The 16135-nt window shown below is 33.2% G+C and overlaps 1 protein-coding gene across 5 annotated transcripts; it reads left to right on the top strand.

The window, feature by feature from the left end:
* The first annotated feature begins 699 nt into the window (after positions 1-699).
* Positions 700-6982, top strand: LOC107636636 (uncharacterized). 5 transcript variants are annotated; one of them, XM_088483255.1, is made up of 10 exons: positions 700-1033; positions 1522-1602; positions 3868-3952; positions 4037-4087; positions 4203-4310; positions 4395-4527; positions 5638-5763; positions 5850-6173; positions 6241-6342; positions 6417-6982. In XM_088483255.1, the coding sequence occupies exons 7-10, from the start codon at positions 5692-5694 to the stop codon at positions 6771-6773; spliced, it is 855 nt and encodes a 284-aa protein (XP_088339381.1). In that variant the 5' UTR covers positions 700-1033; positions 1522-1602; positions 3868-3952; positions 4037-4087; positions 4203-4310; positions 4395-4527; positions 5638-5691; the 3' UTR covers positions 6774-6982. The 5 variants fall into 5 exon arrangements, with proteins under 5 accessions (XP_088339381.1, XP_088339382.1, XP_088339379.1 ...); XM_088483256.1 differs by having other exon boundaries at positions 1519-1602; XM_088483253.1 differs by having other exon boundaries at positions 700-1095; positions 5648-5763.
* Positions 6983-16135: the final 9153 nt, after the last annotated feature.

The raw sequence follows: 16135 nt of genomic DNA, 5'->3' as shown, positions 1-16135 counted from the left end.
TTATTTTATCATTATAAATTTTAGTGTGATTTCTATTCTAGTAGAGTAATAGTAAAATGATTATTCTTCATGTATTTAAATATTATTTATAATATTTCTTATCTTTAAGCAAAAAAAATAAAAATAAAATCAAATCTTCCTAGCTTTTTTCCAACTTACTACACTAATTGGTCTCAATCATTTCTTTAGAGTTAGTGATTCTCTAGGTACAAAATTAAATTGCCATGTCAAAATTAATATTCTTCAATTTCGGAGGGCTCTATATATTTAGTGTTTTCTTTTTTGCTTTCAAATGTTATTTCTATTTAATCTTAACAAGATCATTATTATATCAGTAATTCTTCTTATTTGTATCTTTGAAAAAAAATAATAATATTATATTATAATTTTATAATAAATTATTAACATTATATTGTATTAAAAATAATGAACCGTCATGACCGGAATTTTTTTTTCAAAATTTTGTTGAATGTTAATTTAATTTTGCTGTCTTTATTTAATATGTTGAATATTAATGTAATTCTAACTTCAATTTAATCGAATATATAAATAGGGTTAACCATACAATCAATAAGACAAATTAGTGTATTTGCTTTGGATTGATTAAATAGTTAATTTAAATTATATTTATATATACATCTTAAAAAAGAAAAAAGAAAGAAAAAAAACCATACAAGTACACGGTGCCGTTTTAGTTAGCAATCAGAAGAATGAAAGATAGCAAAACCAAAACACCCTAACTTCTCTTGCCCTCAGCTATTTCACCTCACTCCCAAAACTCGAGAGCACAACGATGCTTGACTTGCTTCGATCGCAGCAGAGAAGAACATGCAATCTCCATCTCGTCGCCGTTCTTCAACCTGCCCAACCACTACCGTCGTCGCGTCTGCTCTGTCGCGGTGCGCGCAGCGCCAGCGTCATCCAAACGCCTGTGTTCTGTCGCCTGTTCGAGCCTCCACTCAGCCGCCATTTCCCTGCTGTTGCAGCCTCTCATCCGCCGCTGTGCATCCCTCCGTCCAGCCATTTCCATCGAGTATGAAAGCTTCATCTCCCTCGCCCTCCTCTTTGATTTTCAGAACATCTGAAAAAACTTAGGTGATTTATTTTCCTTCTTCTTTATTTTATTAATTATTCAGTTATTATTTTCCTTGGTTTTTGTTTTAATTAGTGAGTTGCTGATTCAATTCTTGTTGTTCCAACCCTTGTGGTTTTTTTGTTCTTGAACTCGTTGGTTTTTAATTTGCCTTTTATTTTTGTTGTTTGTGGTTTTTTGTTTTAAATTTTACTAAAATTTAAATTCTTATTTAAAAAAATATAAATTTTAAATTTAAAAATAAGAACACAAAAATTTCAAAAAATTATACCATATATAATTTTAAAAAAGCGCTAAAAGTCAAAAACATAAAACGCGCGCAGCGCCTTTTGCAGTCCCACTATCTCCACTATTTCCCCTTCAGTTATTAGTTCACCATAGAAACAAAAATTAAAATAAGGATTGCTGGTGCCGTTTGTTTGAAGTAGGTTCGATGAAGGAGGTTCGCTAATAGAGGTCTGATCAACGACACCAATGAAGGGTCCGCCGCTCTTTTTCACAAATCACAGGTTATGTTAATCTCTTCCCAGGCTTGTTTTTGTGGATAATTTAATATGATTGTGATGGTACTTGCATTCAAAATTTTCATGGATTATCCCATCTTTGTTGGATTAGATTTTGCTGCTGTGGTGAATTTTATTGTTCATTTTTTATTTTTTTTAAAATAATCTATATCTGAGTTTGTTACCTCTATATTTGAGTTGTTGAAAATATTGGTATTCATTTGTTAGGTTGATAAGAGAGTTGCATTGGAATCTTTCCCGCTATATATTTCTTAACTCTTTTAGGTTGATCAAGGTTCAACGGGATAGTGGAATTAGTTTAGTCCAGTAAGAAAAAATCTATATGAATATAAAAATTGGCAACTAATCATAAGTAAAATAATCAAAGGTTTCAAATAATATAATTCAATATTTTTAGTACAGCATAATCAAATGTCCTTATATTGATTGGTGGCTGATTTTGGAATTAGCATGACTAGTCCAAACTGACTTACCTACTATTAGTTAAAAGTATACATTCTTTCCTTCAATAAATGTTGTAGTTTATTATCACTAGACACTTTGTCGGAGAGAAAGGTAAAAATCCTGAGAAAGCAAGCAATTGAGCAAAAAGGCCCAAAAAAAATATAAGAACAGGATCACTACTAAGGTCAATTATTGTGCTGGCAGGCATGTTGAAGACATGAATAGTTCTAAATATATGAAAAGTAAGAAAATAAAAAAAAATGGCATGATGCATTGTTCTGGATAATACATTCTATTCGTTTCTTGTTACATGGTGACAGATTCCTATTTCCTGAAATTTAAAACATGTATGGATTTAGCTGCTTTTTTGTCACAGTAAGCAAAGCATATTCCTAAAGAAAAATGGTACATGAACCAGTCATTTGTTAACCAAATTTTAACTCGAACTAGTTATTTGTTTTGGTGCCATAATGTGCATTTTTGTTTTCACCTTCAAATTAATCTCTTTCTACACACTGATTTAGCTCCTCTTTGCTGTTCTTCTAATACCTCTTTTGTTCCTTGCTTCTTCTTTTGTTTCTATGTATGAACTCAATCAAATGGGATTTCAAATTCTCCAAATTGTGATCCTAGAACTTGTGGGACTTTTATTTCAGCTATGAATCGCACAAAATTTAATCTTGATTTTGGAACAATACGTCCTGTGTCTATTAATTTCTTGATGCTCAATCAAACACTGCCCCAATCTTAAAAGAAAAGTAACAAACTGAAGTGGGGGTAGTGAATGTGGTGTTACTATTATATGCTGTTAATGATGGAAAGAGAAGAATAATAATAACATTTTAATATAATTGTGATTTGTATATTGTGTTGTTTATTATTTTACTAAATAAACCTAAAAAAATTGTGTATTGTTATGTCTATGTCTATTTGTGTCTAAGTCTTATTTTTTTCCCTTCATTAACAAAACACAGCCTAAATTTACATCACATGCAAAACTACCTTTTTACCTTTGCTGATTAGTAATGCTTTGAATAATGTTTAGGTGCTTTAGCTAATTAGTGACTCTCAACTCTTTAATATTTTACAGGGGTAAAAAAAATGGGTTATTTAAGACAGGGTTTGAATGGATTATTACTACTAAGGGAGAAGAGAACTATTATTGTTGGGCCTTTGCCATCATTATTTGTTTCTGATGAGATTTTATAACACCCTTTTTACTAGATTCACTCACGCATTTACACCAATTTACTACCGCAATTTTTTAAGCCTTAGACTTAGATAAGAGATACCCTTTTGCCTCCCTGTGATTTCTTTCTTTGACTATATTATTATTATTATTATGTGAAATTAATTTGTTGAGATATGTGATATATGGAGTTGTTGACCAACGAAAAAGGCAGAAGCACATGTTGGGTTAGTGAATATATTTTTATTGAACATGTCATCATAGGAATTAGGATAGGAACTCATGAAGACTATAACTTTGAGTTGATTTTTCTTATTTTCACCATACACTCGGTAGTAGCTATATATGGCATTTTGTGGTCAAAAGAAGGATTCATATCATTGTTTGGTTGCCTTGGCTGATTAGTAATGCTTTGAATCATGTTTGGTTGCCTTAGTTAATTAGTGACTGTCAACTCTTTATTGTTTATTTTTTTTTTAAATTTTTGTGATCTAAATTGTGCAATAATGTTTTATTCTTCTTATTTATTGGTAACTATCGTTCTTAGATATCTCAACTAGTTGTATTTTAAATATTTTTAATAACACTTTCTTTTCTTTTTATTCTTTATTTGACAGATAATCATGGCACCGAAAGGTTGAGGTGGACGAATAGTACGAAACACTCGTATTGATCAATCTCGGCTTTCCTCGCGTATGTCAGGTATACATTTGCCATTTAATTTATTTTACCATTAACAATTCTTTGTTTAGGAAATATGATGTGTGCCTATTTTATTGAGTTTAGGTGAGCAAAATGTTGATATTGATTCTTCTCAACCATCGGTACACGTGTTAGGTACATAGCTATACTATATATTTGAGTTATATGTCTTCATTGTGATTTATTTAATCCTAGGCTAGGAAATGATTTTATCGCATCTATATTTTTCTTGTCTTTTTCTTTTGTTTAGGTCAATAGAGTAATACTCATGATGAACCTCATCTTACACAATTGAATGTGGGATCCGCATCACAACCATCCCCACAAATTTTATCACAACCGTCACCATAATTAGATGGTATGATTTACTTCAGCGGCTAACTGTTTACGTATTCACAAATAACAACACAACTAATTGAAAATTGTCTCTTATTCATTGTAGGTGCGAATTCGTCTGACGCATCTGCTTTAGACGCAGAAGATAATGAGCTACCTAGTGTTGGACAATCAAATGTGCATACTGAAACTAGGAGTAACAAGAAGCTGGTAATAGCTGTAGAGAAAGGCGATAAACCGTAAGTAGTTATAAACTTATTTTGACCTATAGCATACTTTCTACTTGAAATAAAAAAGATGGATATCATTAAGTGCAATACCTTTAATTTATTAGTATATTAGTAGATTTTATCCCTGATTATGTTGTGACTTGTATATATATCTATTTCACACTTTATCATGTTCAAATTATCACAAAGGTAGAATTCATGGCTTTGATTTTACTGTTCATTCATTAATTTTGTTAGAAATGCATGTGCTGTATTTTTTAAAAGAAGTATAATAACATATAAAAATTAAAATATAATAGTGTATTATTCTATTAATTATATTTGTGACACTTGGCTGGCTTCTCTATTGAGATTACTCAACTTTTCTATTAATTGTATTATTCTATTAATAGACAGATAGATAGATAGATAGATATGATCACACAAGTCTTGATGCCAAGCCTTGAACATCCAGCTTATCTAAATGTTAAAATTATTAAAACTGATTCAATATACTCCTACTTGTTTTTTCCGTGCAATCACAAATTAAATTATAGTGATGCTGAAGTTGTTACTTTTGCTTATTACTCCTTTATTATCGTTACTTTTTAAGACATGTTTGGGATGAAATGAGATAACTTCTTTTTCTCTCTTCATTTCTTGTGGGTTTTACAATTTGAGATAAAATATATCTGTCTTTAGTGCAAAAGACACTAACCTCCCGAGGTTTGATGAATTTGTGATAACTCCTCTCTATTTGTCCAAGTGACATTCATCTCTCTTTAAATGGTGCATTAAGAGTGTTTACAGTTTACCATTATATTTTAGAAAATATAAGAGTACAACATTATTATTACCTGAATTTCATTTAATCAATGCATGATTTTATAGTGCATTTGATAAACTTAATTTTTTTTTGAAAAACTATTTGTTGGGATTGCTTGCATAAAGATAACAATGGTTGCTGCTTTAGTCTTGCACTCTTGGGAGCTTTATATTCTTTTGATCTATTTTATTTTCATGAATTATTTTAAAGTTATGAGTAGTATAGCTAAGTCTAGAATTTGTTGTTGCTTTGATGATCTATGTTATTGTGTGTTAAACTATTTTTGATAATTGTGTATTTTTTAATGTTGGAAGAGATTTACAGATCATACGGTAACTCGTGACATCACGAAAGATTTATTAAGTAGGATGCCTTCTCCAGCGCCAAGATGGCAGGATTATTGTCCAAACATGAAGGACGAATTGTTTAAAGGTTTTCTGGTTAGTAATTATAATGTTGTTTCACTGCAATTTTTTACAAATAATTGGATTGAGTATTTGTTAATTCTTTCACTCTTTAAATTTAGGAAAAACATGAATTTGCATCAAATTATGATAAGGCTATGGCAAGAACTGTTTGGAATAAGACAATGCATGACCGCTATCCTAATATTTTGAAAAGAGCAAGGGATAGAGCTTTTAAGGAGGCAAACTCTACTAGTATTGCTGATATTAAGGGTCATGGACCTAAAGCAATGAAAGTTGATGTTTGGAATGGCTTAGTTGATCATTGGTTAGATTCAAAGTGGCAAAATAAGTCTGTGGCCGGTCAAAAAAATAGGACTGCTATGCCTGCTCATAAACTACACACTGTAGGGTCTATCAGTTTTGGCGAACACAAGAGAAGAAAGGTATAAAGAAAAATATTGTCTATAACAAATAATTTATGATAGTCTATTCTAATAAATGTTGTTACAGGAAGCTAAGTTGAAGCGTCGTGTATCTTTCCTTGAAGTATATGATGATGTTCATAAGAAAAAAAGTGGAGAATATGTTTCTGAAGTATCCAAGGAAATTATTGTAAGTGTCTTTAATTTTGTAGTATAATTTAGTTTTAGTTTTCTTAATAACATGTCCTTATTTTTCTGCTGTAGGACTCATATGGAGAGGCAATATCACAAAAATATGGAGAAGATTTAATAGATCAACCTGAAGTTGATCCTGACGTGTGGACAGAAGTTGCAGGAACCAACAAGAAAGGACGAGTTCATGGGTTAGGCCGCAGTCTGGATATTGGTATTCATGATCATAGAGATGTGCCATTATCTGAAGATATAGGTGTTTCTACAGTCAAGTCAATTTCACAAATAGACATCACTGAGGCTATTAAAGAAGCATTGCCTAGTGCTATAAATGCAATCTTGCCTAGTGTTGTAAATGAAGCTATACAGAGTAATTTACTGTCTCTCCTTTCTAAGATTCCAGGATTCCCCCAAGAGAAGAATCAGTAGAGTGATTTTGCTAGGAATAATATTTGATTAGGTGGCTTATGTTAATGCATTTTGTTAGGCTTAGTTTATTATCGTAGTTTATTTATTTGATAGACAATTGATTAGGCAATTTGTTTCATTTTCAGTTTTTATAGAAGTTGGCTTACTTTTATTGGTAGTTTACTTAGTTGATAAATAATTATTTGGATTGATTTTTATAGTTACTATTAGATTTAACTTGTTTTGGTATTTTATTTGTGAAGTATCTATGTTGGAGATGTTGCATTAGACTTTTATTTTAATAAATATGTTGGGTTTGATTTTTTTTTAAACATGTATAATTTTTATGAACTAATTTTATTTTTATGCATTATAATCTTTCATTTCAATCAATAAAATAAAAAATAATATGATGTTTGTTTTAGTATAACGAAAAAATTGGAATTCTAACTGATATTCTAGTAAAATTAGCGACATACTCGCTGTTGATGATGGTGACAAATTAAAGACTCTATTGCAACTGAAACAATTGTGAGATACCTATCGATTTGTTACTATTTTAAAAGAAATTTGCGATGACATTTTGCGATAATATTGCAACTAATTGACTACATATTATTTCTTAGCAAATTAACGACTATTTCATAACTCTACTTTATAATTTCGAATAGTTTTGGTTTAGCGACAAAATTTCTACAAATTTGATTAAGGATTTTCAAAGATTAGCTATAGATTTGCTACACAATGTGACAGATTTGCGACCATATTAGCGGACAACTTGCGACGAGTTAGGTTCGAAAAAATTTCCTCACTAATTAGCGTCAACCAACCATCCCATTTTGTCTACGCAGTTAGCTTGCATTTAGCGATGAATCTGCTGCAGTAGAGTTTATCGCTAATTAGCGACTACCGTTTAGTCAATTTCTTCTATGGAATCAGCTTTTACTTTAGTAATTGATTTGCGACTATTTATTCGGTAGCTAAAAAACTTTCCGATGAATTAGCGATTGTTGTGTTTGCATCACTAATCTGCGACTTGTAATTAGCGAGGAAACCATTAGTTGCTAGTCGGTAGCTAATCCGCCACAAATTATATTTTGCGTCAGATTAGCGATGATTTTACGACTCTTTTTGTACTAGCTAATCGGCTAAATTCTTGTAGTGACTCTCCCGATTTCTCCAATGAGATGAGATTTGATTGATGAATGATTATATATATGCATAGACTCTTGGGGATGTGCGCTTACGGACTGTCTAGGGTTCGCTACTAGACATGTCGGGTTGGCTTGATAATCGACAGATGAGACTCATCGGCCATAGGGCAGGCATACATCATTTACATGTTTAATTTATTTGGGTTTGCTTAACTGTATTTGGTTTGCTTAATTGTATATCTTACATGATTAAATACTACTTGCCTTACTTGAATCTACTTGTGTATTACTTATTTACATTAATTGTGTTTGCTTACCTAAGAGGCCCCTCATGCTGGTATCGGATGACGCTGAGGACTAGTTCTGTTTTGATTGGAGAGTTGTGAAAAGATGGAGATATGGAATTAAATTTAGAAATCCTTTATGATAGTTGCCAAGTTATGGATTAGAGAGGACTTAAGATGGATATAATGAGGTATGGAGTTTAAGATTGCTTAGTGAGTTCGTGTTGCCTTATATAGTATCTATTTGGTACATTTACCGTACTGAAAATCATAGGTTTGGGGTTCTCATTCCGTATATATATATCTTATTTTTCAGATGCAGGTCCTAGTACTTAGATGTAAGTTGTTGTTCATCTGAGAGATGGCAAAGATCATGGGACTTCTATTTATATTTTGTTTAGATTCTCTCCGTACTTATTTTGAAAAACTTATATGTATGTATTAATTTATTTTGGGAACTTGCCTATAGAGGCCTTGATGTATATTTTAGGAGAGATAGAAAAACACTGCTGTCAAACTGATTTTATTACTGTCACCCTAACCGGCCTAAACTTTGCAGGTCGCAACTAGTGGCTATTTACTTATGCTTACACACACACACACACACACACACACACACACATATATATCATGTCTTTATTCTGTTCTTCCTTAATGCTTTACTTTATATCGCTTTCTGAACGCGCTTTATCTTTCTTTTATCGATACGCGAGAGTTTCCGATTCGCAATTTTATGTTACTCCTTTTTAGGCTTCTCGTCTAATACTTCCTTTCAAACACACACACACACACACACACACACACACACACACACACATATTATAAATCTACCTTCAAAGTTGTATCACCTTATTGTCATTGACTTATGACTCGAGCATAAGGATTTGAATATTAGGGCGTTACAGATCACCTCCTAGGGGCTTAAATTTATCCACTAAGTCCTCCAATTCTTCAACATTTAAGTGATTAACTCAAGATTCAACATGGGCACATGAATATTCTAGCATTGATTGAGGATCATGAGGATAAAAATCTCAAGCTTGACAAGAGGAGGGAAAATATTAATTAGTTATATTTGATTTTGTTTTAAGTGGATTCTGTTTTAAGTTTGTTTTAGGGTGAGTATAAAAGGGGAAAAGTCATAGACGTGCTCCTCTTCTTCGGTAGTTTTTACACTTCAAAATGTTAGGTTTTTTCTTGAACCATGAGCAACTAATATCCTTGGTTAAGGTTAGGAGCTCTGTTGATTCCTATGGACTAATGTTATAGCTTTTCTATCTTGATTAATGCATTAATTTTTCTTAAGAAAAGTTTTCGTTCTTCATCCAAAGGATTTGAATGTATTGGGAAACAGTTCTTCTCTTACTTGAATTCTTTTAATAACTTGGAAAAGTTGATTAATTGAATTAAGCTTGAAAACTTCTTCTCATAATTCTTAAGTTTGAAAAATAGACTTGATAAGTGACATTGAATCAACTAGGAATAATTCTTGTGAATTGTGTTCTTCTTAAATCAGTAAAATTGTTTCACCTCTTTTCTTAAATAATTGACTAAGGGATTAGCGATTAATTAGGTTAAAGAGAAATTCAATTACCAAAGGATTGGGATTTAATTACTAATGATTTGCCATAGACATATCTTTGCATGATCAAGGTGGATAGTGAAAAGCATTTTTCCGGAATCATTTCAACATCTCTGAAACTTTTACTCTCTTAATCATATTACTCTCTCAACCAATTTTAGTTTACTCTTGTTTAATTCTTTGTTTTCATGTTAATTGCTAATGAAATTCTTAATTTTGATTGTCTGACTAGAATAATTGATTGACTATTGTTTACTTAATCTATTAATCCTCGTGGAAATGATAACCCACTCCCATGGTATTACTTGATACGGTTCAGTGCACTTGTCGGTAGTAAGTACAGAAATTTCGCATCAGTAAGATGCAAGGGTTGTAGTTTAGCCTCACTTGCTCTGGGTTAAGATTTGAGACACCTTTGTATGATGCAAGGGTTGTGGCTTAGTCTTACTTGTTCTGGATTAAGATTTTAAACACTTTCCTAGGTAAGATGCAAGGATCATGGCTCCGTCTCATTTGCTCCAGGTTACGCGGGTAAGATGCAAGGGTTGTAATTTGGTCCCACTTGCTCCGTGTTGTGGTGTTCCATATTCGGGTTAGCTACTGGATGTGTGTCGGGTTTGACATTATAATCGACAAGTGAGCTCATGGCCAGTAGGACAAGCATGCATCATACTGCATTTGTTTGAAATTTCTTAGGTTTGCATAATTACTTAGTTTGCATAATTGATATTCTATTAACTGGGGTTAATAGTCAAATTCGTCCCCGAAAGATTACCCATTCTTCAAATTAGTCCTCAAATAATTTTTTTAGTCATATTAATACTTGAAAGATAAAACGTAAGTCAAATAGGTCCTTTTGTTAGTCAGATGATGACATGGTAGGTTAATGCCACATGTCACAAGATGATTAGTTGACTTGTTAGGTCAGCGACACCTAGCATGCCATATGTCACTTGACATGTAAAAAATTATTTATAATCAAAATAGTCTTTGAAAGTTTAGATGTAAGTAATTTTCATCCTTAAAATTTTTAAAATAATCAAATTAATCCTTATATAAGTTTATTTTATTTTTTTCATAATATTAAATTTAAAATATATTTTGATAGTACTAATTTTAATATTATTTTTTAGACCTTAATAAACAAAATTCTCTTTACATAAAATAATAAAAATAATTAAATTATTATAAAGTCATTTTGTCATTTGTATTTTAAAATTTTACATTTTCAAATTGTAATTTTTTTATAGTAAAATTTTTTTAATTAAACGAGTTTATCAAATTATTGATTATTATATATTTAAAAATTTAATATTTTAAATTTCACTAAATAGTATAGTAGTTATTTTAAAGAGTCGAATCAAGAAGCCAATAATTTGGCTCAAATGACCTCCAGTTATAATATATCTCCCAATTTGATGAAAGAGTTTAGCAAAATCGAAACTAATTTAACTCCTTTAGAATTTGTGCGAGTACACTTGAGCCAAATGATTGGAGATTTAAGATTGTCGACTTCCTCAAGTATCGCAATCAAAGAACAGATCGAAAGATTAAATACTTGGCATTGAGCTTTGTATTAATTGGTGGGGATTTGTTCAAGAAAAAAATCGATGGTTCTTTGCTTCAATGTATGCACAAGATGCTTATCTAGTTATGGCAGAGGTACATAAAGGTATTTATGGTGCTCATCAAGCTGGTAAAAAAATGCATTGGGTTCTATATCGACAAGAACTTTATTGGCCTTCAATGATGAAAGATTGCATCGAATTTATTCGACACTGTAATCAATGCCAAAGGCATACACCCATTTGAAGAGTTCCTGCTTCTGACCTGCAAGTTACAATCAAGCCTTGGCCATTTAGAGGATGGACACTCGATTTAATAGGAATGATACATCTTCCGTCGACTAAGGGACATAAATTTATCTTGGTGGCAATAGACTATTTCACAAAATAGGTGGAAGTCATTCCCATGAAAGAAGTTACCCAAGCCAAGATGATTGACTTTATTGAGGAATCAATCATTCATAGATTTGGTATTCCCTAAACCTTGACCACAAATCAAGGGACTATGTTTACAGGACGACAAATAAAGGGGTTTGTCAAATCATGAGGTATTAAAATAATACACTTGACTCCCTACTATGCACAAGCTAATGACCAAGTCGAGGCTGTTAATAAAATCCTTATAAGTTTGACTAGAAAGCATATAGGGAGATAGTCTTGAAATTGGCATAATACTCTGAGCCAGGTGTTATGGGCATATAAGTGTTCACCTAAAGAGGCTACGGAATCAACATTTGATAAACTTGTATATGGCTGTAAGGCTATCCTGCCATTTGAGATAAATTAGCAAACTATAAAAGTGGCTAAGCAAAATGATTTACCTGTCAAAAAATACTAGTCGATTATGATAGATGAGTTAAATGAGTTAGATCAAGCTCAACTGATGGCATTAGATAAAATAATTCGATAGAAAGAATCCATATCTAAGTCGTACAACAAGAAACTAAAGAATAAAAAGTTTGCAGTTGGAAACTTAGTTATAAAATCAATCCTTCCCATTGAACAAGTCAAAGGAAAATGGTCTCCTATATGTGAAGGTCCTTTCAGGGTCTAAAAGATATTTGACGACAATGACTATGAGTTAAAAGATATAAAAAATAATCAACAAATAGGGTGCATCAATGGAAAATATCTTAAGTTTTATCATTGTCATTAAAAAACAAAGGGATTTAAAAGTTCAAGCAAAAAGTACATAACAAAACATCATATAAAACAGGGTCCTAAATGTGAGTTTTAAATCTTCTTGTTGTCGACCCAGGGCACAGGAAATTTGAGACATCTCATCCTTGATAGCATTAGCATGAGTGACTACTTCGACGAGAGTAGGGTGGCTTGATGTCCTAGAAGTATACGCCTTGTTAACCTTTTGGTGTCGAAGCATGAGCGTTAGCTGTTGCAACTTTTTCTTGGCCATATTTTTTCTTTTTTACAGTTCTTTAGCTAAACATCATGATTAGCCAAAGCCTCTATTGATTTGTTCAAGTCTTCATCAGCAACTTGGGACATAGAGATATAATTGTATGTGTCTTCAATAAAAGTACTAAGAGCTTCATGGACTTTATTTGGATTTTTTTTATTCAAGAAAGTATGGGCATCAATGAGTCAAGTCTTCAGGTCAGCATTATTATTGTTTCCTCTAAAGGTTGATTCAGGCAGTCAAGAATTGTGTTAATCCTTTCAATAACTAAGGGGCCCGGACGTGGTGGTATTTGAGGAGAAGTAACTTTTTCCCTGGTCGAAGCATCTACTACTGATATCTCTGTGATAATTGGGGGTACAATATTTAGTTCTAGATTTAAAGAGGATAAAACCCAAGTCCCTTATGAAGAATACACCTATTGGGCCTCAAACAAAATATTATCAAGATCGAAGTCAAGGTCTTCAAAGTCCAAATCCCCAGCCTCAGGAGCAGGAACATCAAAAGGAGGCCTAATTTCTTGTTCTGTAGCAGCATAATCTATTTCAGGCATAACAGTCAAAACAGCTGCAACAGTTGTCAAGGTAAGGCCTAACTCTTGATGTGTCTCAACACCACTGGGAAGAGGCATGTAACTTACCTACAAGAGAAAAGTGGTAAGTTTTAAAATATGTATGTAGTATTACAACAAGAAATGACAAAGGTTGTAAATGTTTTACCATTGGGGAGTTAGTTGTAGCTTGAGAGACAACGGTCGAAGGTTCATTCTGAATAGGAGTCAGAATAGGGATAGGTGGAATAACCATATGAGAAGTGGCAGCAGGTACAGGTTGAGTGACTTCGACCTTCGACATTGATTGGTTGGTTGACTTCTCGGTCAGACTCACTATCTACTTCGACTCTAACTTTCGGTCCTCTCTTGGATTGTTTGGACTAAAGATAAATAATAGAAAACTAATGAGCATACATAAAAAGATTGAGTGGTAATAAATTAGATTGTGTAAATGTATACCTTAGAAGAACCAACAGGTTTCGTCTTTTGGACTTTTTTGGGAGAAGAGCCCATGAGAATGTCGAACGGACCGCGCTTTATAGAAGAAAGGGTAGCATCACTTGATTTTCCCCATCCTCGACCACCACCACGCTTCGACTTTGCTTTTTTGAGAGAAGCCTCCTCATCTAAATCCTAGTTCACTTCGACTGGTTGGGGGTCATATTCAACCTCGGTAATTTGGGTCAGTCGAGCGGCTGAAAAACGCACAGGGAATATAAGATAAGTAAAAGAGAAAAATTGTTAAGACCTAAGAAAACATAAGATACCTAAAGGATATCCAGCAATCCTTGTTCGACAATGAATTTTATCACTGGTTCCTCGATAATGAATGCACTAGTCGTATTTACCCCTGTGTTCTCGGGTCATTTTTTTAAAGCCAGTAATTCACTCCTAAGGCTCCTTTAGAAGGGTCAGGCAATCGATCTGCGAAGCCAAAAAAGGCATTAGGAAAAGAAAGAAACTTGAAATGACGTGTAAAAGATTTCTTTTGTGCTAAAGGATCTCGAGTAAAAGCTTGTAAATAACGCTCGAGATATTTATATAAGTGTGTTTCCTTATTCTTTTCCGATACCTCTAAGGCCTCGTTGAAAACATACCTTACCTTCCTAAAATGCCATTTAACCTTGTAATACTTCTCGAATTTAATAATTTTTTCGACATGCTCACCTTTAGTCTTCTTTGATGCTGTAGTAGTCTGCGCAGCAGGAAGGAGTAAGTTAGAAAGAGCTTGGTCAGTCGAAGTGCAATGAGATGCATAAGAAGCCAACCACCACTTATGGAAAGAAGACGTTGATAGAAAGCAGCGAGTAAGGTCAAGCCGTTGATATTGTCCACTCATTCTTCGATGGTTCATGTCAAGAATTTGGTTGAATTCCTTTAATCTCGACACTTCATAATGAATCATTTGTGCTTCGGGGTCAAGGTATAGTTGAAAAGGTGGTTCTTGTGCCAGTCCAAATTAGCGTGACACATATTGAGAAGAGTAAGTAACTAATTTCTTTTTCAAGGCCATTGTCGATTCATGTGGAAGTCCTACTAGGAGGATTTGAGGAGTTAATGTTCGAGACCACAAATCATCAACAATAAATTGGTTTTCTGGTTTGGATTTGGTAAAAGAATGAAGATACTTGACCGAACTACAGCGATAGGTGAAAGGATTGGGATAGTAAGAAGTGTTATCATCAACCTTGATATCGAGAAGTAGGGCAATAAAATGACAAAAGGCATCAATGACAAACATATTTTTTATTTTGACCAAGACAAAAGAGAGAGTCAAATAGCATCAAATGGAGTTTTTGAAATATCAAAAGAGGAAGCTGTGAATCGAGGTTCAAGTATAGCCTTTAACCATAAATTTACAACCCAAAGTGGACCAAATGGGTTAATCTAAGCTTCACCTCGACGAATCTCACTGACTACTAAAGACAAAATTTCATACAGTTGACCTAAGATTAAGGAAGGAAAGTCAATATATTTCTTATGGTGAAGCATGATAGCCAAAGATAGGTAGTTGTTCTTCTGAATCTGAATAGATTTCGAACAAAAAACAAAAGCATTGAGCCATAGAAGTAAAAAATCCTCGCTGTCGATGATAGGGTCATTTTCAAACATCATCAGGGTATTTAGTAGACCATGATACACATTCCCATCAAGAGGAATGTCAATCAAGGCAGACACTTTCATTAGAGTGAAACCCATCATCCCATATGAAAAATGAAGTTGTTGGTGGCAGGACACCAAAAGTACAAACTAGCTCCTAGAAGGAGTGTAGTATATGACAAATCATAAGTAGCAAAGTAATCCCTATCGACTTCCAAATAGACTTATAGGAAGGAGATAATCTCGACATCAAGTCGAAAGAAAGGAACTAGACTCCTTAGGAGGGGCAATTCAGAAAACTCGACTAGAAAAATAAGAAGACTAAATGTTTTTATAGAAAATTAAAGGAAGATGCTCAGGTGGAGTTGGAAAGAAAGAAGAAATGGGTTCAATTTGTTCTTGAGTACAAGAGGCTAGTAACCTTGAAATGAATGAATACTTGGCTCCTCCAAAGATCTATGGTTTCAACATTTGAATTGGGGGCTTTCAAGCTTCCATTGTCGTTATAAAATTGTGCCATGTCAGCTATCAAAGAGGGAGGAGGAATAATTTGAACATCATCGTCTTCCTCGCATTGTTGAGGAAGCTGTTGAGCAATAGTCACCGCACGAGGTGCAGAGACTGCTATAGTAACAACAACGGCCGGAAGGGAAGAAGATATAGAAGCCGTGGTTTCAAAAGCAATTGAGGAAGTAATCGTGGCAATGGTTGCAATGGTTGCGGAAGTA

Source organism: Arachis ipaensis, chromosome B4, assembly GCF_059453495.1.
Source record: "Arachis ipaensis isolate K30076 ecotype BB chromosome B4, ASM5945349v1, whole genome shotgun sequence".
Lineage (NCBI taxonomy): Eukaryota > Viridiplantae > Streptophyta > Magnoliopsida > Fabales > Fabaceae > Arachis > Arachis ipaensis.
The sequence above is the reverse complement of the archived record's forward strand: the minus strand, read 5'-3'. Positions and strand labels throughout refer to the sequence as shown.